The sequence below is a fragment of the Theropithecus gelada genome, chromosome 14 (assembly GCF_003255815.1).
Source record: "Theropithecus gelada isolate Dixy chromosome 14, Tgel_1.0, whole genome shotgun sequence".
Taxonomy (NCBI): Eukaryota; Metazoa; Chordata; class Mammalia; order Primates; family Cercopithecidae; genus Theropithecus; species Theropithecus gelada.
Window position 1 is genome coordinate 12,312,197 of NC_037682.1, and position 27,881 is coordinate 12,340,077.

The 27,881-nt window shown below is 58.5% G+C and overlaps 1 protein-coding gene across 3 annotated transcripts; it reads left to right on the forward strand.

Moving 5' to 3' along the window:
* Window positions 1-4,577: 4,577 nt before the first annotated feature.
* On the forward strand, window positions 4,578-27,330 carry RAB3IL1 (RAB3A interacting protein like 1). Of its 3 annotated transcripts, none has more exons than XM_025356860.1 (10): window positions 4,581-4,800; window positions 16,396-16,648; window positions 17,035-17,130; window positions 17,226-17,303; window positions 18,010-18,228; window positions 19,818-19,946; window positions 20,042-20,154; window positions 22,143-22,242; window positions 25,247-25,313; window positions 26,260-27,330. In XM_025356860.1, the coding sequence occupies exons 1-10, from the start codon at window positions 4,649-4,651 to the stop codon at window positions 26,340-26,342; spliced, it is 1,290 nt and encodes a 429-aa protein (XP_025212645.1). In that variant the 5' UTR covers window positions 4,581-4,648; the 3' UTR covers window positions 26,343-27,330. The 3 variants fall into 3 exon arrangements, with proteins under 3 accessions (XP_025212647.1, XP_025212645.1, XP_025212646.1); XM_025356861.1 differs by lacking the exon at window positions 4,581-4,800 and adding an exon at window positions 7,543-7,796; XM_025356862.1 differs by lacking the exon at window positions 18,010-18,228 and having other exon boundaries at window positions 4,578-4,800.
* Window positions 27,331-27,881: the final 551 nt, after the last annotated feature.

The window sequence follows — 27,881 nt, forward strand, 5'->3', positions numbered from 1 at the left end:
GTTGAGAGTGGGCGAACAGGTTTCATCTCTAGGAATTCGGCTCAGGCCCCAGGCATCTTGGTCGGACTCCCACGCCCATCTGGGCCCAAAGGAATCCCCTCCTTCCTTCCTTCCTTCCTTCTTCATTTGAGGTCAGTTTCATTACCGGGAAATGTTGACATTTCCAAAGGGATTCACCAGCACCTCCCGCCGCTCACCATCAGCACCCCACAATATGATAAGTCAAGTGGAACAAAGATAATCCTCCCAGGTTTAAGGTGGGTAAACTGAGGCTCAAACTAGCTTCCATATATTTGTGTCTAGAACTCGTGGGTCTTTGCAGCCAGAGAAGGGATTCGTTTCGCCTGAGGGGCCTGGGCAGCTGTGGTGGAGAACTAGGGGAGCTCTGGCCCCGGAGCAGGAGATGGACCAGGAATCCTGTCTCTCAGGGCCTCTGCCTTGTCCTCAAGTAGGTGAATGCCAGTCTCTCAGAGGCTGGCCTGGAGCTCAGTGTCGGTGCTTGCTTTGTGAACTGACTTTGGGAGTAGATTATTTTGCCTGCATCATTTGGGAAAGGAGCAAAGATGAAGACTCACTGGCTGGGGCTTTACCTCTGGGGCTGAGAGTGAGGATGGAGACTTCCTGGACAGTGAAAACAGCAAGTTTAGCTTCAGGAGGCCTGGCTGCCAGCCCAGCTCTTTACCCAGCATGCTGTGCCACCTGGGACAAGTGCCTGCCCTCTCTGGACCCCAACTGCCCTCCCTATAACATGGAGATGGTGGTCGCAGGAGGTCTGTTGTGAATCTTAGTGTTCTCAAAGTGCTGTCCTGGGCTGAGCCCCTCCCTGAGCCCAGACTGTCCCTGGGGCCTGGCTTCACCAGGTTGGCCTGACCAAAGCTGTGACCCCATTCGGCGCCTCCACGCCCTCTGTCCTGCCCTTCCCTGAGGGGCCTGGGTCTGGTCTTGGTCAGGCCTAGGGAGAGAGCAGGGAGCCTCCAGGCCCGAGTTTGACCTCCTGAGTCGCCTCCCCTCTCCCTGGAGCCAGAGCCAGCGTCCTCTTTCCCTCCTGCCTGAAATCTGAGCTCAGGGATCCAGGGAGGACTTTGGCTGCAAAACATTCCATCCCGCTGTCCAAACACTCTGCACAGCTGGCGGAGGGAGGGGCAGCCAGAACCGGCTTTCAGGAGCCCTGGGGCTGTTGTGTTCATGGAAATGGGGGAACCCTCACTCTGAGGACCAGCGCTGGCTGACCTGAGGAGGTTCACAGGGTCAAGGAAGGGTCCACCTGCACACATGTTCCTGGGGCTTACTGCAGCGCCCAGCCCTGCAGGGGAAAATCCAGTTGCTTCAAAGTCTGCCAAGCCAGGTGTGCGTGGCCGCCTCGAGCCTGCCAGCGGGGAGGTGTCTGGGCCACAGGCAGGCGGATGGTGGCCTTGTGAGCCTCCCCTCGTGACTGAGCTCTGTGCAGAGGCAGGGGAAGGGCAGGCAGGAATGACGCTGAGATAGCAAGCAGGGGAGGTGACTTCAGGCAGCAGCTTTTACTGACAAGATGTCCCAGACTCGGCTGCTTCTTGCTGTGACTCACCAGTAACCCTGAATGAGCCTCTGAGCCTCAGTTTCCTCATCTGCAAGAAGAGAGGATTGGGCCTTTTCTGGCTCTGCCTTTTTTCTAAGAAGTTACAGCCAAAGACAAGATCCTCACAGCTTCTCATCCAGTCCAAGCTGTGTCTAAATGTCCAAAAACATAACAGGTTTTTCCATACAGTCTCCAGCAACTCTGACTCAGTTTCCCCTCTCCCCCCAACAAGAGGCTTGTGGGGCCTTGGCAGGGAGGGAACAAGTCCCACCTACATTGCCACCAGTCAGGCCAAGCCCCTTCCCCTCCTGCCTTGTTGGGGTGATGGGGAGATGCCCCCCTTCACACATCCTGTTTTCCATTAATTGTTTCCAGGTGGGCCCAGAGGTTGCCCAGCAGAGGAAGGTGGGGACACAGGAGAATTGAGCAGGGGGATCAGAGAGGAGCAAAAACAGGAAGGGGGTGGGAGCAGGCCATGGAAAATTCATTGCCAGGAAAGGGAGGCCAGCATCTGGTTTGCATTAGGCTGAGAGAGCTTCGAAGCCCAAAGCCCAAGTGGGAGATACTGTTTTCCGCAGGGCGGGGCAGGCCGGGGTGTGAGGAACTGGCAGCTTCTCCCCAGCAGGGACTCAGAGGCTACCCAGAAAGAAGAGGGAAGTCCAGGGAGAAGGAAATAGGGAACACTTCTTTCAGTCCACACTGTGGCAGACACTTCACAAATGTTATCTTCTTCTTTTTTTTTCTGAGACAGAGTTTTGCTCTTGTTGGCCAGGCTGGAGTGCAATGGCAGGATCTTGGCTCACCGCAACCTCTGCCAACTGGGTTCAAGCAATTCTCCTGCCTCAGCCTCCCCAGTAGCTGGGATTACAGGCATGCGCCACCACGCCCAGCTAATTTTGTATTTTTAGTAGAGACAGGGTTTCTCCATGTTGGTCAGGCAGGCTGGTCTCAAACTCCCAACCTCAGATGATCCACCTGCCTTGGCCTCCTAGAGTGCTGGGATTACAGGCATGAGCCAACCCCTGTGGCTTTCTTCTTTTTTTAAACCTTTTTTTTTTTTGAGACGGAGTCTCACTCTGTCGCCCAGGCTGGAGTGCAGTGGTGCAATCTCGGCTCACTGCAAGCTCTGCCTCCCAGGTTCATGCCATTCTCCTGCCTCAGCCTCCCAAGTAGCTGGGACTACAGGTGCCCTCCACCACACCCAGCTAATATTTTGTGTTTTTAGTAGAGACGGGTTTTTGTTTGTTTGTTTGTTTTTAATAATAGAGATGAGGTCTCAGTTTGTTGCCTAGGCTGGTCTCGAACTCCTGGGCTCAAGCGATCCTCCCACCTCGGCCTCCCAGAGTGCTGGCATTACAGGCGTGAGCCACTGCACCTGGCCACAAATGTTATCTGCTTTAATACTCACTACTTCACAGGGGAGAACTGTTCCCATTTTATATAGATGAGGAAACTGAGTCCCAGAGAGGGCAAGTGACTTGCCTGAGGCCACACAGCCAGCGAGTGGCAGAACTAGGATGAGAATTCGGGCCAAATGAAGACAGGGTGGCACATTCACACCATCCCACAGATGGATGGGGTCTGTGTACCAGGCAAGGGGACACTGAGAAGGGTGACGAGGATGGCCCAGCCTCTGCGCAGAGGGCCACTCAGTTCTTGCGGGAGTGTGCACCAGTTCCGTGGGGTGTTTGTCATGTGCAGGGCTAACCATGTGTCTGAGGGCTCTGGTGTCTGCAGAGGAAAAAAGTAACCCACAGGGGAGGGCTTCCTAGAGGAGGGGGTATGAACAAAAGAGAAACTTACCAGCAGAGGCAGGATGCAGTGGAGATTGCAGACAGGTGGGATAGTATGTGGAAAGAAGAGGAATGGGCACATCTGGGCAGTGGCAACTGGCCTGGTGTGCTTTGGAGGGTGAGAATCCATTTCATAGTTGGAGAAACTGAGGCACAGAGAGGCTAACGTGCTCAAAGGCACACCGTCTGAAAGTGGGGTTGAATCCAGCCTGTCTGACCCTGGGCCTGTGCTCCCAGCTGCTACCACTGAGTTGTTCCTGGGTGGTGGCGGTGAAAAGTTTTAAGGGTAGCGAGACCCCGTCTCTCCAAACAAAAAAAAAAAATTAAAAAATTAGCCAAGCATGGTGACACACGCCTGGAGTCCCAGCTGCTCAGGAGGCTGAGGTGGGAGGATGGCTTGAGCCAGGGAGTTTGAGGCTGCCTTCCAGCCTGGGTGACAGAGTGAGACCCTGCCTTGAAAAATTAAAAAAAAAAAAAAAAAAAAAGACAAAACTAGGAATCTCAAATCTAAGAAAAAGAATTAAAAAATAATAATAATAACAGTTTTTTGTTTGTTTGTTTTGTTTTTTGAGACGGAGTTTCGCTCTTGTTGCCTAGGCTGGAATGCAATAGCACGATCTCGGCTCACCGCAACCTCCGCCTCCCAGGTTCAAGCAATTCTCCTGCCTCAGGCTCCCGAGTAGCTGGGATTACAGGCATGCACCACCATGCCTGGCTAATTTTGTATTTTTAGTAGAGACGGGGTTTCACCATGTTGGTCAGGCTGGTCTTGAACTGCTGACTTCAGGTGATCTGCCCGCCTTGGCCTCCCAAAGTGCTGGGATTACAGGCGTGAGTCTCCGTGCCCGGCCAATAACAAAGTTTTAAGTGGATATTCAGGCTTGTGGTCACAGGCGGGAGGGCCTGTCAGGGCTCCACAGCCAGCTTACGACAGCTATGACAGGGTCAAGGCTGGACAGGCAGTTTCCAACGCCCCAGCCTGTGTGGCGAGGGGACAAGTAGACCATCTGGGATCCTGGCTGAAACACGGGGCCTCCTCTTGAGGTGTCTCATCTCCCCTGGCCCAGAGCCCAGGAAGGAGGGCCCAGTGTCTTCTGCTGCCTGAGGAGCCACAGGAGTTAATAATTACGGGGTTGAAGGAGATAGTGGCTGTCCTGGGAGGTGGTGCCTCCCTCCCAGGCTGCTGCTCTGAGGAGATAGCAAAGGTTAGTGTGAGGCCCAGCCTAGTGGGGGGAAGAAGGCTCCTGCTACCTCCCTTCCCAGCACCCTCCAGAGGGACCCTCAGTCTGGCCTTCCAAGCATGGACTCTTCTGAGGAGCACGCCAGGTGCCCCGCCCGAGGGACATGCCCCGTGTTCCTGGCCATGAGTGCAGGGACTGTCCGCTACGCCCCATTAGGCCTGTGCCCTGCATTTGAGGGGAGCTTGAGAGAAGAGCCCTGGGGCACAGACAGGTGAGCTCAGGACCTGCGGCATGGAGGGGAGGGGGAATCTTGGCGAGCTTCAGGGCAGCCGGTGTGAGAAGCTGGGCTCAGAGAGTCCCAGGGAATGGCTCTGACTGTCTTGTCCAATTTGGTGGCTGTAGAGAGGTGGAGACTGAAGCTCAGATAGGGCAAGACACTCATCCTGGGTCACACAGTGAGCTGAGGTCAGACCTGTAAGTCCAGAATCAGGGCCTGGGTCATCCAGGCTGACTGTCTCCTACTCCTCAGCTGCCTTCAGCCAAGGGTCTGTGGTCAAGGCTGTCAGGCTTGGGATGTAGCAGGCAGAGGGGGATAGAGGGAGGGAGGGTCAGGAGGGCAGTGGCTTGTGGGCAGAGGACACAACTTTTTTTTTTTTTTTTGAGATGGAGTTTCACTCTTGTTGCCCAGGCTGGAGTGCAATGGTGCGATCTCGGCTTACAGCAACCTCTCCCTCCCGGGTTCAAGCGATTCTCCTGCCTCAGCCTCCTGAGCAGCTGGGATTACAGGCATGCACCACCACGCCCAACTAATTTTGTATTTTTTAATAGAGACAGGGTTTCTTCATGTTGGTTAGGCTGGTCTCGAACTCCCGACCTCAGGTGATCCGCCTGTCCTGGCCTCCCAAAGTGCTGGGATTACAGACGTGAGCCACCGCGCCTGGCCCAGACACAACTTTTATTTCTCCCTTCCCTGCCACTGGCCAGGCACCTATAGCCTGTGCTCAGGAACCTCTTGCTGCCTGGCTGCACACAGCTGCAGCTGCCAGTGAGCTTCTAGTTTCTGGATGGTCTTTTTGGAAAACTGGTGTAAGAGGACTCAGCCCCACTGCCCCTGGCTGTGTGATATCTGGCAAGTTCCTTAACTTCTCTGAGCCCATCCTTTTTGGCTGAGGAGCAAGTTCAGCTGAGCAGTAGGGTCCTCCCTAATGGGGGAGGCAGTGAGGCCTAGGAGTCCATGGTAGCAGGAAGCATGGATGACAGGCTATTTTTGGTTAGAAATTGAGTGTCGATGCTTTCTGAGTGGTGACCACACACTTGTCCTTCGAGACCTCGCTCAAGGGCCTCCCCGGTCCACCAGCTGTCCCAGGCTGAGGACTCTTCCTCCGGGGACATAGCCCTGAGCTGACGCCTCCTCCACCCACTTTATCTCCCACTGGTCTGGGTTGCCATGACTTATCTCCTCCCGGTGCTTGTGAAGACTTGAGGGCAAGGGCCCTGTGCTGGGTTCCTTTTGTGTCATTTTCTCCTCCTTCTCTAAACAGTGAACAAAACAAGGGCCAGGAAGACAACAGTTGCTCAAGACCTACTGATGAGGGATTCAAGCCAGCAAACACATGTGGACATCTGCTTTGGGTGGGCCAGACCCTGAGCTGGGCTGGGGGCGGGGTGAGGGAACACAGCTCCAAGAAAGAGAGAATCCCTGCCCTCTGGAAGCCATGGCCATGGAAACAACTGCCCTGCTGCGTGCTGGCTATGGGATGCCTGGGCTGAATGATTCTAGAAAGTTGGAAGGGATGCTATGGAGAACTGCCAAGGTTGTTCACTGCACAAAATGCTGGCCAAGGGAGCAAGCAAGGCATAGAATCCAGCCTCGCCTCCACTCTCCAGATTCCCTACCTTGTTGTGCACTATGCCCAGTGGGGAAAGAGCATTGTTGTCTATTTGTACTCTGGACATGGAGGTCTTAGAGAATACCTCCCTCATCCTCCATCCTCCATCATGGAGCCCCAGGAGGGCAGAGCCTATGTCTGCACAGTTTCCTTCTGGGTCACCAGCCCTTGCATGGCCCATAGACTATGCTCAGATGGAGTGGCTGAATGTATGAATGAGTTGAATGAATGAATAAAATGTGTCCTCAAATGAAGATCTGACTAACTTGAGCCTGGGGCCTGAGTCAGTGGGCCTGGAGGGGTTCAGCACTAGGACCTCTGGTAGCACCTAGAAGGGCAAGTACCTCCCCCCAAGCTCCCAGTCCTCCCCCAGACAGGGAAGGTGGGAGCCATGGTTCCTGGTGGGAGAGAAGAGGGGTTCTGCTCTTACTGGTCCAGTCCCAGGCTGAAGTTGAGACCAATGATCAGGACTCAGAATGGGTGGGACAGAGGAACTGAGGGACAGGTAGACCAGTGGTCTGGGATTCAGGGAAAGGTTTCACGGAGGATGAGGAACCAGACAGGTGTGCGTAGGTGTGTGTGTTGGTGGGGGTGGGGTGGGGAATACTATCCAGAGGGCAGATGGTGGGTAAAGGCAGGGATGGGCACAGTGTGTTAAGAGGCAGGAGGCTGGGTGAGGAGCGTTGGACCAGAAGTGGAAACTCCTTCGGGGTAAAACTCAGAGAGTAGGACTCAGAAAACTTGTTTCGGGTTTGTCCCCTCCCCTTCCCAGCAGGCAGGATGTTGCACAGGGACAGGCACTAAGCAGATAGACTAGGGAAGGAGTGCCGGTGAGGATGGGGGAGGGTGTCTGCTGGCTTTAAGTGACAATCTGTGTCAGAATCCAAGAGCTGAGAGCCCGGGAGCCATTGTAGGTTCTTGAGCAGGGGTGGCCCAAAGTGGGTGGTGCAGAGGGCGATTGGAGAGGACGAGTCAGCTAGGGAGTCTGAGCGCGGCGCGGGCCGCGGGATGTTGGGGGCCGGGTTCCTTCCCCGCGCCGCGGTCTCCCTGTCCCGGCGCGGCGGGCCGGGTGGGGCCGGGCCCTGGGAGCGCGCGCCCGATCCCAGCGCCGGGCCGGCGAGGGGCGGGGCCGGGCACGTGTCCTCGGGCCGCCCCCCTCCGCCACGTGACCCGCCCAGGGCAGGGTCGGGGCTGGGCTGGGGGCCGCGAGCCCAGGCAGCTGAGACCTACTGACCGGCCGCGGGCTGGGCTGACAGGCGGTGGGGCGGCTCGGCCCCGGGAGGAGTCGGCGGCGGGCAGGGACGCGGCGCGGGGAGGACGCGGCGGCGGCGCTGGGAACAAACACCCGGGCGCCCCGAGGCGCCGGGATGTGGAGCGGGTAGGTCCGCGCGCGCTCGCGGTCCCGCGCCGGGTCTGGGCCGCGGCTGCCTCCCGGGACAGAATGATTGGGGGGGTCCCCGCCGGATCTGCGCCGCCACCCAGAGGTGCTGTGCGCTCCCGCCCTGCCTGCAGGCGAGCCGACTTGCAGCCAGGAGACTCCGGGGGAGGGGTCGGGAGTCTCTCTCGGGGTGCAGGATGCGAAGGGTGGGCAGCCGACCGTCCCGGGGTGACAGCGTCAACTCCTCCTAGATCATCAGGAGCGCAAGTGAGAAGAGTCGGGGTATGGGGAAGAATGTGCACGACTCTGGGGCATGCACCTAGAGGAGAGACCCCCGGTCCACCCTCGCAACCCGTCCCTCAACCCCCTCGGCTGGATGAACTCTTGGAAAGCAGTGTAGCTGGGAAAGAGGGGCTGGGTCTCTGCCAGGGCGGCTCCCAAGTTGAGGGCAGAACCTCCTTGTGGGGCTCCCGAAGTGCGGAGGCTCTCAGAGGTGTGAAGTGGGATCGCCCTGCAGCCTGGAGTGGGGTAGCACAGATTCCGGGTTCTGGATTAGTGGCCCCTGTGGCTATGTCTGTTCAGGCCATTGGTTCTCAGGGGCAGTTGCAGTTCCTGGCCCATCTGATGTGGCACCCCCGCCCTGTATGTGCAGAAAGGTTGTGTTTTTGTGGAGTTGGCCAAACACTCCCCAGTGGCCTGGAAAGACCAGGTCCTGGAGGAAATGTGGCCCGAATGGGTGACAGGTTGTATTCCTGTGCCCCCTGGGTCAGATGAGTGGTCCCAGGAGAGGGCTACTGCCCAGCTACAGCTGGGAAGTGAGCAAAGCCCCCCCTGGAAAGGCAGGCAGGATCCACTTCACTCCATGGCACCTAGCAAAGGCTGAGCTGCGATGCTAGGGGAGAGATGGCCTTTCATCCCCAGCAGGGGTTGCAGAAGAGAGTGGGCTCCTGGTAGGGGTGAGGTGTTTTTGAGACGGAGTCTTTCTCTGTCACCTAGGCTGGAGTGCAGTGGCGAGATCTCAGCTCACTGCAACCTCCGCCGCCCGAGTACAAGCAATTCACCTGTCTCAGCCTCCTGAGTAGCTGGGACTACAGGTGCACGCCACCACACCTGGCTAATTTTTGTATTTTTAGTAGAGACAGGGTTTCATAATATTGATTGGGCTGGTCTCGAACTCCTGACCTTAGGTGATCCACCTGCCTCAGCCTCCCAAAGTGCTAGAATTACAGGCTTTCACCACCACGCCCTGCCCTAAGGCTTGAGACTCTTAAAGGGAGAGAGTTGAAGGCCACCAGTGTATTCCTTGGCATTGTGCTGGGAGGAAAGAGGCTGGCTTAGGAGAAAGTGCTTGATGTGGGTTTGTGATACCTGGAGAGGTTAGGGCAGTCCTGCCTGGGGTGAATTGTGTTTGGGGAGTAGCTTCCTCTGCAGGAAGCCTGTGTCTTGTGCCGGGTGGACTCAGGCAACAAAGTCACTGAGTTAGTTGCTGTGTGACCTTGAGAATGTGGACTTCCTTCTCTGGGCCTTTAGGTAAAATAAGTGGTTTCTGGGGGTGGGAATGATCTCAGGTCAGAGAATGTCCTTCTCTGGAGGCATCCAGGCCAAGGCCAGACACAGCTGAGAGCCACGAGTAGATGGATGGTTGCTTCGAGGAGAGTCGGAGAGCCTTAAATCCTGGGCAAGGACCCCTCCCCCCCATCCAGCCCCCCTGCCATATTCCCAGCGCCACTCTGGATGAGCCAGCTGCCAGGCTGACCCCCACAGAATCCTCAATGTGGCTCACTTCCTGCATGCACCCCTGCACCCCCGGGGGCCTAGCTGGGTGCTGAGCTCATATCATAATAGGTGCTTCATAAATGCAGATGGAAAGGATGAGGGGCAGTGAGGAGCTGGGGGAAGGGGTGAGGCAGAGCTTGGGGGTTATCTTGAGCTCTGTATTTCAATGGCCCCCTGTATGGGTGTGGAAACAGGAATTTAGAGTCAGGGGCCAAGCCGCCAGCCCCCACTGGGTGCTTGGTGTCCTAGGAGCTCACCCAGACCCCAGCAGCAGTTGGGAGGGGTCCTATTCAGAGTCATACTTGCCAGGTGACTGACCAAGCTGATGACAGCTCTGGCAGGTGTATATTTGGAACTGCTGATCTAGAATAGGAGGAGCTGGGATTGAGAGTCGGTGACCCAGGCGGGGTCAGTGATGTTTCTGGGCTTGGTTTCCTCACCTGTGAAATGAACTGAGCTCTGTCTCTTGGTGGCTGTGCTTTGTTAATGGCCGGGTCCTGGTCATGGCCCCAGCCCTGGGCTGCTCTTCTGGGGTGGGCGGCAGTGGCTGGGCTCTGCAGCAGCCTGGGTGAGTTCTCCTCCTTGGGACTCCTGAGCCTGGGCCCTGAACTCCAAACCCAGAGGCAGCTCCAGTCTGACTTTAGGTGCTCCCCAAACTGGGCTGCTCCCCTTCCAATTCCCCACAGTTTCACACATTCATAGTTTTGGGTGCCAAGCCTGCTCCAAGGTGACGAGGTGAGGACAGCGTCTTGAGTACTTCTGTATCTAACACAGTGCTGGGCACTTGAGACTTGGCCAGCGGAAGCCAGCGTTCGAGTTCCCACATGACAGTGTTGCAGCCCCCTCCCCCCCGGTCTCAGTTTCCCCAGAGACAGGGCTCATCACGCCTATCTCCAACCTCCCAGGGGTTAGGGAGCATGGTTTTGTGGCAGGCAGAGCTGCAGAGGCCACCAACTGGCTGTGTGATCCTGAGCAAGTCACTTCCCTGCCCTGGGCCTTGGCTATTCTAAGGGCATGGATCTGTGAGCTCCTGCCTGTAAGGCCTAAGTCACGGGGGACTAGAGGCCATGAGACAGAGTCTGAAGTATGGCCCGAGGGCTCCAGGGTCAGACATGCAGGCCTCTTCATTGGGAAGGGGTTGTATAACCCTCGCTGTTGCTGCTCCCTGGACCATGATCTAACTGCCTGCCCTACCCCTCAACAGGTGGAGATCTTTCCTGCTGTTCCGTAATCAGGACATGGGTGTCGGGGGCAGACATCCTCATTAGAATCCTGCTTGTCCTAGAACCTCCGAGCTCTGCATAGGATTTATGCCCAGTAGGTCTTGGGAAATGAGGTAGCGGGAGGGAGATGCAAACCAAAATAGGATGTGGTAAGAAGGGGGCCGCCTGGTCGTGCAGATTGGATGGATCACGGCTGGTGGGGTGCCTGGCACATAATGGGTGCTCAGTATACACGCTAGCTGTTGGAGGCCTTCGGTGTCAATTCTTGGACTGAATGGGCAGGGTCACCACAGGCAGATTTGAGGATGTACTGCGTGCCCGGCCCTGTAGCCGAAGAGTAGTGAGATGCGCCCCCACCTAGGCCCTGTGCTGGCTCCTGTGGAGAGACAGGGCTGGATTCCCCTGCCAGGGCTGGGCTGGGCTGGCCTGGCGGCCTGACTCACCTGCTTTGGATGTTCTGGTCTGCTTCCCATCCCCCGCCGTTCCTGACCTTCTCTCCCCCTCCTCCATGGTCTCTACTAGGACGTGCTGTTGTGCCCTTCTGCCCACTCTGGCTCCCCCTTCCCCTGTGGCCTAGGCCCTCCTTGGTTCCCACCTGTCCGTTTGTCCCCTCCTTGCTTTGAGCTCATTGGATCCTGGCCCAACTCAGTGAGACTCATGACGATCTCTTTCATCCCCGGGTCCTGGACACTCTTCAGCTCCAGTGTCCAACACTCTCGTCTGTTCTTCCGGCTGGCTCTCAAGCCCTTGTCTCCACTGACAGCCCATCATCCAGGCTCAGGTTGCGGCTGCTTTCCCAAGACAGCGTCACCCCATCCTGCCTATTCCCCCTCAGCTGCCTACGGGACGTGCCACTTCCCAAATGCCTCAGCCACCCACTTTCCTGTCCCTGAAAGACCCCCTCCCAGTTCCTCTTTCCCAGCATGGGCACCACTGTTCTCAACTTTCACCTTTTCCTTAGTTTTGAATTATCTTAATTAATGACTGCTTTTTCCTGCCCCCTATCCAGCTGCTGGTCCTCCCACAATTCCCCCTTCCCATCTTTTGTTTCTGTGTGTCCCCTCTGCTGTCCCCTCCTAGGCCAGGTCCTGCCTGGCTGTACAGCAGTCTTGGGTGGCACCCCTAGTACTTGGGCACTGTCTCAGACTTCCTCAAACCCCATCTGCCTCCTGCCTCACTTCTCCGAAACCGCCATTCATCCCCTTTCCTCTGGGTGACAGGCCACGTGATGCGCTATGCCTGTACTCTGAGTTCAGTTCCCATCCTGCCGCTTCCTTGCTGTGTTTTCTGGCCAGGTTACCATCCCTGTCTGAACCTCAGGGGCCTCATCTGGAAACCAGGTGGAGGAGCACATCTTCCTGCAATTGTCCCGAGCTTCCAGGCCACGACACCTGTGGAGTGGTGTGCTGGAGTGGATGTGGCCAAGCATTTGGGAACCTGACATGCTTGTGGGTTGGGGGCTGAAGACTTGGCTGCTCTTTAGGGGAGCTGAGCTTTGCTGGGCTTGCAGGCTGGCTTGAGAGCTAGCCCACCAACTCTTTCCTGGGACTCCCTTGGTCCCTGGATATGAGTCACATGGCTGTCAGCCTTCATCCCCTCAGCCTCACTGCACAGGCAGAGCGTGAGTCTGAATAGGCCCCTGTGCCATGGTACCGCCCCCAGGAGCCAGGCCCTGGGTCGGGGTTTCTGCAGCCTCCCTCGAGGCCTGGGCCCTGGCAGCACGCTGAGTGGTCCCAGTGTGCCCTCCCAGCCCTCTCCTTGGCCCAGTTTCAGAGCCACCCGTGCTGTCCCCTCCCCTGCTTATTTAATGAATCCACTGTGCCCATGACCAACAGGGGTCTTTAGTTCCAGGAGGTAACTGGACAGGGTCATCTTGGGCACTGGTTGAGGGATAGGCTGGTCTGGCCTCTGGCCAGGCCCTGCTGGCTCAGGGAGATACTGAGGGCCGCGGAGTCTAGGTCTCCTTCTTATTTTGTGGGTCGGGGCAAAAGCCCTGCTGGCCGTCCTAGGGCGGGCCTGGTGGGGTGAGGATTGTGGTTGCTGCGTTTTCTCTTAGCTGTGTGTTTCCTGGGGAAGTGACCCAGGGGGCCTTTCCTGTATGAACTGCCCAGGGCCCTCTCGGCGGTGGGAGCTGGCTCTGGGATGGGGGATGTTGGCTGCCCCATCTACCTCTGACCTTGACTCCTACCCTCTGAGCAGGCCCCTTTCCAGAGGCATCTGTGGCTCATCTCAGATGCTGGGCTCTGTTTCCGCAGGGAACGGGGACTGAGGAGGTTTGTACAGAGAGCAGTGGACCGGGACTGAGGAGGGTAGGGACGTTGGGCAGCAGAACCCTAAGTAGTCCCTGCTTGTCCCAGGACTGATTTGTCCCAGGCCACTGACTTGGGTGTTCACAGCTGGGTTTCCAGGCCTCTGGTCTGGGAGGCCGCAGTGTGTGTGAGATCGGAGATTCTGGCTTCGGCTGGACCTGAGGAGCCCAGGGTCCCCTCTTTGAAATGTCTGAGTCTCAGGAGTGGGCCTTGCAGCCCGGAAATGAGGGAGAGGAAGGTCTGCAGATTCCAGCTACCCTCCAAGGGCAGGTCAGGCCTTCTTCCCCTCCTGCTCCTGCCACCTTTGGCGTTGGGGAGTTGGTGGCTACTGGGTGGTCCCACTGTTCCCGTGTCCCACACTTCCTGCCATTAGAATTGGGCTTTGGGCTCTTCTACTGGGGGGGATGGGAAGGGTGTCACAGACTCTGTCTCAGGCCTCCTGGACCACTGTTTCCTCTGGCTGCAGAATTGGGCCCTGTCCCCACTCCGCCCCACAAGGCAAAAGTGAGTGCCTGTTGGGAAAATGGCGAGGACAGCCAGCCACACCTCCAGCCCGTGTGCTTGGGACCAGCAGGAGAGAGAGTTAGTCTTTCACTGTGGCCAGAGGCCCAGACCACACTGGTGGATGAAGCCCGGCCCCCAGGGGAGGGCCATCAGTCTGCTTCTCCTCGGTCAGGGCGTAGGCAATGGTGAGAGTCTTCTGTCCTGTCCTGTGCTGCCGCCTCTTGCCCTTGGCCTGCAGTGAGCAGCCTCCAGCCCAGCCTGAGTGACTATGGCCATCCTGTCCCACCTGAGGGCTTGGGCCGTGATGATTAAGGTGGGGACACATATCTATCTCTCCATCGACAGTGTCTATGCCACACAGGGCTCTCTCCTAATACCCTTGTTTGGGGAAGTCTTGTTGGCAGGGGTCCCCAGGCCTCCAGTTTAAGCCGCAGGACCCAGAGGCCAGGCAGGCTTCGTGGGCGTCTCAGCCAAACATGGCTGTGGATTGAACACGATTCACCCAGCGCCAGGTTGGGACTGCTCTTAGAGCTCTTGATTCTTAGAGCCCCTCCTGCAGGATTTCAGCTCCTATCCCTCAGGTGCGGAAGCAGGTTCAGAGAATTTCAGAAGCATTCTCAGGGGCTCATGTGTACCCCAGGTCAGAGGCTGACGTGGACCCCAGGCTTGCCCCATCTGGCCTGTTCTCTCTGCCACAGCTCCCCCTGCCCAGGCCTTCCCTTCTGGAAAGGGGGTTTCTGGGCCTGCGCAGAGTCTGAGAAGCCAGTTCGGGCCAGAAGTGGGTCAGATTTCCCTACTGCAGCCAAAGAGGAGCCTCCGAGTCCCCCTGGGCCCAGCAGCCCTTCATCTTGAAGCAGATGTGCGGATTCCAACACTCATACTCCCCGCCCACCTGCCCTTCCCCTGCAGTGGGGAAGCTTTGGGCCTGGGCTGAAGACCTGGCCAGCTGTCCCAGCACTGTCACTGACCAGCCGCATGACCCCCAGCAAGTGCCTTCACTCTGTGAGTCTCTGTCCCCTCATCTGTAGAACGGAATGATGCCACGAGTGCCGATCAGAGAGTTTTTTGTTTGTTTGTTTGTTTGTTTTGAGACAGTTTTGCTCTGTCGCCCAGGCTGGAGTGCAATGGCACAATCTCGGCCCGGCTAATTTTTGTGTTTTTAGCAGAGACGGGGTTTCACCATATTGGCCAGGCTGGTCTCGAACTCCTGACCTCAGGTGATCCACCTGCCTCAGCCTCCCAAAGTGCTGGGATTACAGGCGTGAGCCACTGCGCCTGGTGGCTGTTGAGAGAATTTTAAAGGAGACAGCGTGGTTAGAGACCTGTGTAGAGTCTGGCAGTGTGAGTCCCCAGGGCACAGACCCCAGCCCAGGGCACCACAGTAGCTCTCAGGCTGCGGGGGACCATTGCCAACAAGACTTCCCCAAACAAGAGTATTAGGAGAGAGCCCTGCCTGGCATAGACACTGTTGATGGAGTGGTGGATATGTGTCCCCACCTTAATCCTCAAACCCACATCCCTGTCAGGCAGGACCCAGCCTGAGGAGCCAGAGCGGAGGGCAGGTGGAGCCGGGCAGCTGGACGGATCTGTGTGAAGGGACTCACTGCTGGAAGTGGGCTCCTTGCTGGAGTCTCTGGGGACCCATTTTCTGTGTGTTAACCAAGGGAGAAACTGAGGTTCAGGGGCTGCTTGGTGACCTTCCCAAGGTCCTGAGGACAGGGAGGGGAGACTGGTCCACAGACTTGCCTCTCACTCCTCCCTCTGCCTCAGCTGTCCTGAGTCCCACATTCTCCTTGGCCTTGCCTTCCCCCTCTGGTGCTGCCTCCCTGAGCCCCTCCCCCCAACTTCCCTCACTGATATCAGCGGCCTGCCCAGCCCCCCAGCCCCAGCCCTGGCTGCTGCGGCTCAGAAGCTGCTGGCTCAGGAGCCTCCAGCTTTTGCTGAGTGAGCGAGTCCAGAGGTGCTGTCTTGGCACAAAACACCGCTGGCCGGGCCTTCGCCCTCCCTTCCTTCTCCAGGGTCCACTTTGGAGTGGGGGGTGTGGATGGGGGGAGTGAGGCCCCACACCACCTTCAGGGTCTGCAGCTTCAGGGAAGGGAGGGTCCTGAGGCCCAGAGAAGTGGGTGTTTGCCTGAGGTCACAAGGCAGGCCAGGGGAGAGCTGGGACTGCTCCCCACCAAGTCCAGGGGGACAGGAAGTGGGTCTGTCTTGCCTAAGATGTTTGCAGAATCTTCCTGCCTCAGCCCTGCCTGCCCTGGCCTCATCCTTCCTCTCGGGTCCACCCCGAAAGGGGCAGAATTCGCATTAACTGTATCAGTGAAGGCAGCTCCTGCTTGAGTGCATCCGAGGTGCCAAGGTTTTACGCACACCTCCTCTGATCATTCAGTGGCCTTTGAGGTAGGGCCATCGGCATAGGCTTCACTTTATACAAGTGGGACTCACGCCTGATGCATTTACAGTCGTCTGTTAGACAAACAGGCTGTGCACCTGCTGTGTGCTGCACACCTACTGTGTGCTGAACACCTACTGCATGTGCCAAACGCAGCCCTCAGCCCTGGGCTGGAGGGGGTGGTTGACAAAGAGGAATGAGCCTCTTGCCCCAGGAGACTTTGTGCTTGGACATTTGCCCTTGTAACAACCCTGATGATAGCTGGTAGTGTCCCAGTTTTCAGATGGAAAGGCTGAGGCTCAAGTGGTAGGCACATTGCCCCGGAGTGGTTTCTAGGCTCAGCTCTCCAGGCCTCAGGACCCCACCCTGAACCTGCGGATGCCCTTGTTTGTCTCCAGCCCACCCCAGCCAGACCAGGGCCTTCCGCCACCCCTTGCAGCTGTCCCGGTCCCCTGGAAGAGCACGGACCCCTGCCAAGGCCACAGGGAGTCCCCAGGAGCCCTGGTGGAGACCTCTGCAGGGGAGGAGGCCCAAGGCCAGGAGGGCCCTGCAGCCACCCAGCTGGACGTGTTGCGCCTGCGCAGCTCTTCCATGGAGATCCGAGAGAAGGGCTCTGAGTTCCTGAAGGAGGAGCTGCACAGAGCGCAGAAGGTGGGTGCCTGTAGCAGGCTTGGGGGGCTTTGGTGGGAAGAAGTCCACTTGGGAGAGCTGTGGGCTCTCAGGTGCCCAGAGATGTGCCCAAAGGAGAGGGATGTGCCCTCGCTGAGGCCAACTGCAGGCCAGGCCTGTGCTGGGCACACCGATGGTGGTCTTGACTGCAAACCTGCCCTGAGCTCTGATGAACTGGCAGGCAGGGCTTCAGCTTCATGCTGCGGCTAAACAGAAAAAGCATCATCAACTGTCAGGCACCAGAGGAAGTAAGCTCTGGGCCCCACATCAAATAACCGGGGGATGGAGCCTGGTCAGGTGGGCCTGGTCCCTCCCGTGCCAGGCCTGGGGATGCTGAGGGCCTCAAGTGCCTGCGTCTTTTCCTCCAGGAGCTGAAGCTAAAGGACGAGGAATGTGAGCGGCTCTCCAAGGTGCGGGAGCAGCTAGAACAGGAGCTGGAGGAGCTGACGGCCAGCCTGTTCGAGGTACTCGGGCTGAGCAGCGGGAACAACTTGGGGAATGGGTCACCTGGGCGTCCATCAGCTCTTCGCCACTCATGCAGGGACTGCCTTCTTCCTAGGAAGCTCACAAGATGGTTCGAGAAGCCAACATGAAGCAGGCGGCATCAGAAAAGCAGCTGAAGGAGGCTTGGGGCAAGGTGAGGCCCGTCCCCGCCTGCCCAGGCCAGCCCAGGCACCCGCCCTGCCTCCCGGCTCAGCGAACAGTGAGCTTCGCTGCCTGAGTGGACGCTCGCCTGGCCCAGTGGGGCCAGCAGGAATGGGTGAACCCAGGCCCAGGGAGGGAAAGGAAGGGTGGGGGTCTGAGATCACAGGGCCCAGTGCCCCGGGACTCCATCAGTGATTCTGCTGCAAGGCAGAGCCTTTTCTGGGGTTGTGCTGGGGCTGGGAGGACCCTGTGATTATTGTACCTTCTTCCTTGTCCTCCCAGCCCCACTTCACACAGCAGAAACCTCACTCAGTGTGGCTGTCTGAGCCTGGGCAAGTTGCTTCCTCTCTCCAAGCCTGGTTGCCCATCTGCAAAATGTGAGGCCTGGGCCTTTCCTGGCTCCTGGGGGCCCCCAGAATTCTCATGGGAGGCCTAGCCAGCTCCCAGACACTTGTTCCTAACAGAATCCTGCTCACAGCATGACCTTGGACAGACCATGTCGCCTCTGTGAGCCTCAGTTTCCCTATGTGTAAAATGAGTGTCTGGGTCTCTGCCATGAAGGCTGTCCTGAGGGTGTCAGGAGGGACTAGGTGCTCATCGCTGCAGGGGTGCATTGTCCTGAGTTGGGCTGATAGGCGGTGGCAGCCAGGATGGCATCCAGCCTGGGTGAGGGTTGACAGCCATCCCATCCCATGCAGATCGACATGCTGCAGGCAGAGGTGACAGCCTTGAAGACACTGGTCATCACATCCACACCAGCCTCTCCCAACCGCGAGCTTCACCCCCAGCTGCTGAGCCCCACCAAGGCTGGGCCCCGAAAAGGCCACTCTCGCCACAAGAGCACCAGCAGCGCCCTCTGCCCCGCCGTGTGCCCCGCTGCGGGACACACCCTCACCCCAGACAGAGAGGGCAAGGAGGTGAGGGCGGGAGGCGGGCTCTGGGTACGGGGAAGGGTGGCAGTGCCTGTGGTAGGCAGGGCCAGAGCCCAGTGAGGACCAGCCTGCCCCACGCTGTGTGACCTGGAGCCTGTCCTGCGACTCTTTGGGATGTGAGGGCTGGGCAGGTCCTTTCTCTCCAACCTCCTGTGATCCGAGGCACTTGGCCTGCAGCCTCCAGGGTGCACCATCTGGGGACCTGAGGCCCCCTCCCTGCCCCGCTGACTCCAAGCAGTAGGTAGTGGTCTCTGCACCTGAGCCTGGCTTTGGCCCTGAGGATGGCTTTGGCCCTGAGGATCTGGGGCTTCCACTGAGACACACATTTCCTTGGCCTTAAGAGGCCAAGCAGCAGCCACTGGGCCTCAGCGGGGAGGCTGCCTGAACCCCGTGTGGCCGCAGCCTTGAGCCCCAGGACCACCTGGTTACAGCCCTGTGCTCAGGGGGTTCCTGGCGCCCTCTGACTGTCGGGCGGAGACAAGCGTGGCCTTTGGATGGTGTCTCCATCCCACCTCAGCTGGCCACACCAGTTGCTGGGTCCAGGCTGGGCTGGACTCATGGTCATGGTCTGTAGGTAAATGCGGCCACCTGTCAGCACCTCAGCTTCCTCACCTGATAAATGGGGCCTCCTGGGGCTGCCAGAGGAACCAAAGAGACAGGGACGTCAAGAGCTGAGTTCAGGGCTGCACTCAGAGGGCTGTGGTGCCTTCAGCTTCCTGGGTCCCTGGCGCCAGCCCACTCAACTCCATCCTGGCTTCCACCTCTGTCTCCAGGGCCTCCAGGGAAGACGAGCAGGCCCTCATCCACCTCCTGAGCTCTGAGCTTCTGAATGTACATTAACTTCTCCCCTTCCTCCTGTTCTGTCTCTGTGCACCTGTCTACCTGTCTGTCTGCCTGTCTGTCCGTCCATCTGTCTGTCCATCCGGCCCAGCCCGGGCTGGCCCCGCTGCTCTCCCTGCTCCTCTGCGTGGTCCCCAGCAAGGCGGTTCACCTCACCTACGAGCCGGCCTGGCAGCTCCCTCCTGGGGAGCCCCCAGCCCCCGCCTCCACTCCCTCTCCCTCCTTTTCCCGACAGGTAAATGACCCCAGAGAAGGGCCTCCCACTTTGCCCCCTCCCAGCCTCCCTCCCTCTGCATGCGGCCTGGGGTAGGCCAGCAGTCGCCTCCGAGGCGTGGGCCCAGGGCAGCCTGTGTGTGTCCCCTCCTGTGTGCACGTGCCTGTGTACCTGCTGGTACCTGTAGCCTCTTGCCAGTTGCTCTTTGACTTTTCCTCCTCAAGGAGGCAGTGATGGTCTTCAGGACAAAGCCCTGCACCCCACTCTAAAATCCTATTGCACCAAGAAATTTAACGCCGACCTGGAAACAAAACTTGTAGTTCTAAATTCTTTGGTGCAAAGGGCAGAAGGGAGTTCTGCTGCCGCTGGACTTGGCTTCCCTGCACGTCTGCTGGGGACTGACCTGCTGGCTTGCTGGGCCTGCCCCACGCCCTCCCTCGCTCCCCTTCAGCTCAGCCTGCATCTTCTGTGCTGGCCCTAGTCCCCTGACTGCCCCCACCCCGCTTGCCCTCCCCCACAGGTGGACACAATCCTGTTTGCAGAGTTCCAGGCCTGGAGGGAAGCCCCCACCCTGGACAAGACCTGCCCCTTCCTGGAAAGGGTGCACCGGGAGGACGTGGGCCCCTGCCTGGACTTCACCATGCAGGAGGTGAGGCATGGCAGAGGCGGGGCCAGCTGGGGGACCCGCCCCTCCGCCAGGGCCCAGCCCCTTACCACCCTGCCTGCCACCCTGGTCTGCCGCAGCTCTCAACGCTGGTACGGGCCGCCGTGGAGGACAACACGCTCACCATTGAGCCGGTGGCTTCGCAGACACTGCCTGCAGTGAAGGTGGCCGAGGTTGAGTGCAGCAGCACCAAGTAAGCTGAGGGTCTTAGCTCCTTCCTGCCCATGCAGGAAAGCTCTGCCAAGCTGTGTGCTCGCTGCGCTGAGGGGCGGTCAGGATGCAGCAGCGCCAATGGGACAGGGACAGTTGCTGCCCTCACAGGGCAAGGAGGCAGTTTGGCAGGTTTTCTGTGAACCTGCAGGCTCTCCAGAGAGGCTGGGAGCTGGGGTCTGCCTCTTCCTGACTGGCCTGCCCTGTGCCCTCCTTTTCTTCTTGAACCATGATTGTCAGTTGCTGGCTCTGCCCCTGCCAATAAATAATGCAGTAGCCCTGGCATTTGTCCTCCAGCTACTCACCTGGCATTGAGCAGGGGAGCAGCGGAACAAAATAGCCAGGGGGAGCAAGGGGCAGAAATTGGGGAGGATTTCACCTTGGCAGCCAAGAGCTGGCTGGGGATGGCTGGTACCCTGGTGGGAGGCTCATCATGGAGAGGGAGCATTTGAGCCAGGTTTTGAAGGATTAATAGAAGTTTGCCAAGCAGGGAAGGGCATTTCTGGCAGAGGGAACAGAATGTGCAAAGGTATGAGAAGCTGGGATATTAACAGAAGCACCACTGGGGCATCTGGCTAAGCAGTGGGGGGACAGGGAATTGGGGTGGAGGCTGCAGAGGCTGTTGGAGCCAGAGTGTAAAGAGCCTTCACAGGTTTGGGCTTTAACCCACCAGCCAGTGCGGCAAAAGTCATCAATAGGCCTGGTGCAGTGGCTCACGCCTGCACTCTGGGAGGTTGAGGCTGGTGGATCACCTGAGGTCAGGAGTTCAAGACCAGCCTGGCCAACATAGAGAAAATCCCATCTCTACTAAAAATACAAAAGATAGCCAGGTGTGGTGGCACATGGCTGTAATCTCAGCTACTCTGGAGGCTGAGTCAGAAGAATTGCTTAAACCTGGGAGACGGAGGTTGCAGTGAGCTGAGATCGCACCACTGCATTCCAGTCTGGGTGATAGAGTGAGACCCTGCCTCAAAAAAGAAAAAATGTCATCAGTAGCTGCCACCTGAAAAGAGGCTCTCCGGTCCATCAGAGTCCCAGTGAACCAGGAGGCAACAAATGCTCTGATAAGTCCTGCAGCCAAGGAGCTTTTTAAACCTTCTTTTATTTGGGATTCTCCCTATGTCTTGGGAATTAGGAAAGCAAGAGGGAAAGATGATGGGTTAGACGTGGGTTTTTGGAGGAGCCCCTGGCTCTGATGTGGAGAAGAAAGAGAGCAATGAGGCAGAGAGTTGGCCAGAAGGAGCCGAGGGGATGCAGGCCAAAAGCCCTGCTGCTGTGCCCTGACCTGGGGACCCGGTGAGCAAGTGGAGGGTGAGGAAGAGAGAGCTGAGCAGATCATGGCCAGCAAAGAGCAGATTTGGGGAGTGGGGCCCAGATGGGGGTTGCTCAGGGCCCACAGAGACCCTGCGTGTGGGTGGCTGAAGATGCTGAGCGCAGTCAGGCAGGACTGGGGGAGGCGAGAAGAGGGTATGCGAGAAGGCTCTTAGACGGGGTTGGTTGGCACACAGCTGAGAACCATGGGGGTTAATGGGGTCAGAAGGCCTGGATGGGTAAAGCAGGGGAGCCGCTGAGTGTTGGGAAGGGGGAGGCAGCCAGACCTCAACCCTGGCCTAGCTGTGGGGAGGAGTGCCTGGTCTGAGTCCCCAGAAGTGGAGGGAGAGGCATTTGCAGAGCCTGCAGAGAATGGGACTCTGTACACCTGGTATGAGATTAACCAATTATCTTGCCCAGTAGGGGCAAAACAAGGGTTCTAGGGGTAGAGCTCAGCTTAGTTCGAGGACTGTCTCGGGGACGGCTGGGGCCAGCTCCCTTCTCTGCCTGGCTCTGGGCTCCTTTAGAAGCCTGGTGGGGGAAGGGAGGCCTGCCCCTCCCCATGTATCCTCTTGGCTGCTGCATCTTCCCTGCATGCAGGAGGAGGGGGAGGGGGGCGAGCCCCAGCCAGCCCTCATGACCCGTTTTGCTTTCCCCCAGCACATGTGCCCTGAGCGGACTGACCCGCACCTGCCGCCACCGAATCCGGCTCGGAGACTCCGAAAGCCACTACTACATCTCGCCATCTTCCCGGGCCAGGGTGAGTCAGCCTTTGCAAGCGTTACTTGGCTCCTTTGGGGCCACCTGGGTGCTGGGACTCTGGGCCCTGGGCCTGGGAGTTATGAATAGCACTACACCTTGATTTACTTATTTTTACTGATTTATTTTTTTGAGACGGAGTCTTACTCTGCCACCCAGGCTGGAGTGCAGTGGCACAATCTCGGCTCACTGCAACGTCTGCCTCCCAGGTTAAGCAATTCTCCTGCCTCAGCCTCCCAAATAGCTGGGATTACAGGCATGCGCCACCACGCCCAGCTAATTTTGTATTTTTATTAGAGATGGGGTTTCACCATGTTGGCCAGACTGATCTTGAACTCCTGACCTCAGGTGATTTGCCTGCCTTGGCCTCCCAAAGTGCTGGGATTACAGGTGTGAGCCACCACACCCAGCCTTACATCTTGATTTACAGAGCAGGGTACAGGCTCAGAGAGGCACAGAGACTGACTTGGGCCACACAACCAAGCCATGGGCAGTGGTTTGATAGCACGCAGTTCCCCGTGTCGGGAGTCTAAGCGCTACTTACTGGATTCTCTGCTCAGGGACTCGCAAGGTCGCAGTAAGCTGTCAGGGGACTGTGTTCCTTTCTGGAAGTCAGGGTCCTCCTCAAAACTCACACTGTTGGCAGCATTCAGTTCCTTGTGTTTGAAGGACTGAGGTCCCTGTTTTCTTGCTGGCTGCTGGCAGGGGATACCCTCAGCTTCTAGAGGACACCCACAGTCCCCTGCCACATGGCCTTGTTGCACAGGGCAGCTGACTTCAGAGCCATTAGGAGGGCCACTCTCCAGTTGGCTCAGACGCAGCCTTATATATGAGATGTGGTCGTGGGATGACATCGCCCCCCTCTGTCATTCAGTGTCACCTAAGCCAGGAGCGATGCTAGAGTTCCGGGTGAGTGCAGGGCTCCTGACACCCAGACTCAGGTGCTGGCCCAGGCTTTGGAGAAGGTTCAGAGGTGCATCTGGTGCACCAGGCTTATGTCGGCCGTGAGTGCCAAGGGGCCTCTGGGAATCCCAGCTCCCACCCTCCCCTGCCGAGTGACCCAGACCAGGACACGGGTTCTCACCGAGCTGGGGATCGAGGACAGGGATTCCTCTTCCTCTGTCCCCCTGTTGACTCTTAAGAGCATTGAGGAGAATGAGAGAACATGCTTGGAAACACGTTTCCAGTGACACAGTTCGCGCAACCATCTCAGGCCTGCTAGAGGCTCCTCGCGGGGGAGCAGGTCTAAAGGGGACAAACGGTCCCTTTGCTGGCAGCAGACTGTACTGTCCTTGCCAGACTCCACAAGGCCTCTGAGCGTGAGTCCTCCCAGCGTTGTGCTGAGCACCCATTTACTGAAAGGGAGGCTGAGCCTTGGCAAAGGAAAGGGGTGTGCTCAGGGCCACATGGCCGAGACCTGGGATCCTGGCTCTGAGTCCACTGTAGCCCCTACCCTGTGGATTTGTGCCCACTGAGCCTTGTTCACTGGCCACATGTCTCCATCACCCCTTTCCAGGCCCAACCAGGGCTCAACAGCAGGCCACACGAAAGATATTCCCATGCTCAACAGAGTCACCTCTAGCACTTTAAGTCCCTGGCCTGGGTGTCCTGCTGCACTGGGTGAAGCTGGGGGAGGGAAATGAGGTGAGGGTCTGAAGTTTTAGGATGTGGTCCCTGCCCTGAAAGACCAAGATGTGTGGGGTCTACAGGGAGAAGTGTTTCCTCCCCAGCACACTCCCTGGAGAGAGAAAGCCTCCGTCCCTGCTATTCCCTGCTCATGAGCCTCTGTGGGCATCCACTGTCCCTGCTCCTGTCCTGAGCTCTGCCCTGCCCAACCCTCCTGCCGCAGCCTCTCCTCAACCCTCCCTGTGCAGCGCTGTCCCTGCCACAACAGGCTGATCCCCCGACCTCGCCCCGCTCTCTCACACCTCCCTACCTTTGCCAGGCCACCACCGTCCTGCCCCTCCCCAAAGCTTCTCCGCTCCCCAGCCTGTGGGTGCCCCTCTCACTCGACGTCCCCCCCCGGGAGCGTTGGACATTCAGTAGGGGCTGTTGCGGACAGGCACAGCTGCCAGCTACCTTCCACCCTGTCTTAGGCTGGGTTCCATAGAGGCAGAGCCTCACCAGGAGATTGTGTGCAGCTCTCAGGAGAATGAGGGAAGGGATGGGGGAGTCCAGCTAGGACGTGGCCTCAGCCGCAGCCCAGCTTCAGCCCCATCCACCGGGCTCTTAGCAGAGTTCCACCCTGAGGCAAGGGGACTGTGTGACTTCTATCTCCACACAAGTCAGTCATCGACTGAGGTCTACAGGAGGTGGAGGTACGGGGGGCGCACCTCGGAGCCATTAGTGCCCAGCAGCTGGGAGATGGGGCCCAGGCCTGGGAAGGGGCCCTGGGCCAGGCACCAAGAGTACCCTCTCCATGGTATGAATCCTCATAGCAGTGTCTGAGCCAACACAGGGTGCCCGGGGCCTGGCATGGAGCAGGCCTGAGGCTCCAGGGGCCCCGGGCAGCCCAGGTGAGCGGCTTCTGACCCCCTTTCCTTTCCTAATGTTATGAGTAGCACTGGACTGAGGCCTGGCTGGCCCAGACCTCCAGCATCTGGAGCAAGCCGGCCTGTGAGAAGGGTGAGCATAGACTCTGGGACAGGCTGCCCGGTTCATCTCGCAGCTCTGCTGCACGCTGGTTCATTAGCTCCGCCATCTCCGTGATGGATATCAGCAGCTTCCCCTAGGTGGTTCCGCATTCCCCCATGTAAAATGGAATAATAAGCGCGTCTGCTTCATTCGCTGCAGGCGCTTGATGAAATGGTTGCTGCTATTGTTATTATAACGGTGCTAGTCATGCTGTTGTTGATTACTACTTGAAAGCCCAGTCCCAGCTGAGTCAGGGAGCACTGCCTGGCTTTGCGGGGACCTGGGGCCTCCTGCTCTGGGCTCAGATCCGCCTGTCAGGGGATCCTGTGTGCGGGGCTGGCAGGTCACACCGTCCCCGCCTCTGCCCACAGATCACCGCAGTGTGCAACTTCTTCACCTACATCCGCTACATCCAGCAAGGCCTGGTGCGGCAGGACGGTGAGCGCCCCCTGGTGGCCGGTGCAGGGATGGCACACGGGAGTGGGGCTGGGTGGGGAAGCGGCCTCTGGGCCCAGCTGCCCCTAGTGGAGGCGAGACTCAGCTAAGAGGCTGCGGAGCGGGGAGGGCTGTGGGTTAGTAAAGGGTTCACACCATCCTCCTGGGTGCTGAGCTGTGTACCTGAGTCCGTCCGGCTGGTCTTTCTTCCGCCACCAAACCTCTCCCGGTCCTGCACAAGGGGGCCACCCCTGTGAATCTCTCCCTGGCCCTGGTGTGGCCATCTCCTCCTGGTCACCTGAACACAGGCTCGCCCGCCTCCAGCCTTTGATCCCACTCTACTCCATGCTGGACAGGGCCTCCCTCCACCCCCTTCCCCCACAGCCCATTCTGCAAGGCCTGGCTCCCTGCTCCTCCACCAACCTTTGCTCCCTGCTGAGTCTTCTGAACCAGTCTGGCCCCACCCTCTGAGTAAGGAGCCGTCTTCTCTCCATCCTGGGGGTCAAGTCCCCTTGGAGGCCAAGGCACGCTGGGTGTTGACGCCTGTTAGATCCCCGGATGGCCACTGTGGTCTCCCCTTCACTGCGCAGGGTCCTTGTGAGAGGGTCCCAGGGAGGCATCTGTGCCTTGTCTAATGTAGTTCCCAGGTCTGGACCACCGCTGTTGCATGTGACAGCGTGTGCCTGCGTGTCTGCATCGGGCTGTGGGGGTGGCCGTCAATGTGGTGCAGACAGATCCCTCGAGTGTGGTCGACACTCAGCAGTTTCCAAGGCTCAAGAGTGGAGCCTCAGAGAGATCCAGCCGCTCGCTGAGGTCATCTGTTTTGGGGGCTGGGGACCCTAGGGTGCTGTGCCAGCTGCCCCGTTCAAAGCCACGGGAGGGGACCTGGCCATCTGCCCGAGGTGACCCTGAGCTGTCCCTGACCTGTTCACCCTCTCTCTGCCTGCAGCAGAGCCCATGTTCTGGGAGATCATGAGGCTGCGGAAGGAGATGTCACTGGCCAAGCTCGGCTTCTTCCCCCAGGAGGCTTAGGGCACAGCCCAGGCCTGAAGGGGAGCTCTGAGACAGAGCAAACACCCATCCCAGAACAAGCCGACACACAGGGAGACGGGTCTGGAGCCAGCCCTGAGCTAGAGACAGAACGGATGGACAGACAGGCCATGGAGGCAGCACTGAGCCAGCACCACATGTCCATCCTGGGACAGACAGAGGGACAGACGGGCCTGGACTTCACAGCAAGACCCCCTCTCTTCCCCACTGGGTTCTGCCACCACCAGGAGGATTTCAAGAAAGCACCAAAGACCAGGGAGCTCGGATCCATACTCAGGGGGCCTCAGCCCTTGGGAGGGGATACCTGAGGCAGCCAGCGCCCCCTCCCCAGTCCCCAGAACCGCCTGCAGGTGCCTTGTTGCCGGCATGTCTTCAGAAAGGGACTGTTCGGGGTGGCTGGATCTCCAGGGTACCCTCCGCCCCAGCTGCCAAGCCCTGGGCCAGCGGCGCCCCCTTGTGGCCATGCCATGCCTTGTTCCTGGTGGCCTCCCTATTGGACTGCTGGGAGGGGCTGGCAGGGCCTCCGGAGCACAGAACTGCCCCAAAGCCTTGTTAAGATGAGTCAGGCCCCCGCTCCCTCCCTCCCTTCTTTTCCCCCTTCCTCCCTCCCCCTTCATAAAGGCCTCCCTTGTCACCTTCCCTCCCACCCCATCTCAGCCCTGTGCTCCTGGAGGCCCTGCTCCCAAAACCGCTGGAAGGATTGGGGCAGTTTCTCCCACAGTAGAACACAGACAGGGCTTCAGATCGCCCACGCCTGTTTTCAGCTGTGGGTGGCCATGCAGACACGCGCCCTGGCATGTGGGGCCTGGGTGGGCAGGCAGGACTGGGCCCTCCCACCCATCAGAGCCCACTCGGGACCAGGGTTCAGGGCGCCCACCTGGACACATCCCTCACCACGTCCGGATTTCCTTCTTTGGATGGAATGTAACGCGATCTCTATTTAATAAAGGAAGGCTTTGTTGGTACAGGCTGGGTGGCCACGCGCCCTCACTCCTGCACCCTGGGGCTCTGGCCAAGGCTTGGGCATCTGAAGGAATGAAACCAAATCCTTTCCCTGCCCACCCTCGTGCTTGGGATTAAACCCAAATCCTGAAGCCACCCCACCTCCGCCATCACCACTTACTTGCTGTGGGGAGGACTATTTGAGTCCTCCCTTAGTATTCAGAGGGCTGTGGGTTACTGGGGGATGAGCCAGGCCTCCCTCTCCCCGTGGCTGGTGGCCTGCTGTCGGGAAGAATGGCACCAAGGCTGGCTCTCCCACTGCCTCACTGTGGCACCTTGGGCAGGTCCTCCCCTGGGTCTCCTTGCCTCCAGCAGTGGCCTCCTCCAGTCTCGTAGAAGCCTGCAGCTCAGAGGCAAAGCATCCAGGCCACCTGGTGCTCAGGGGGACAGTGACAGGATGGATTGGTGATATCTGCTGGAAGTACAGGCAGGGACCATGGAAGCTCTGGGTTTCCCAGCCCAGGTCTTAGGTGGGCTCTCACCAAGGGGCAGCAGTCATAGTTGGAAGAGGTGGGGGTG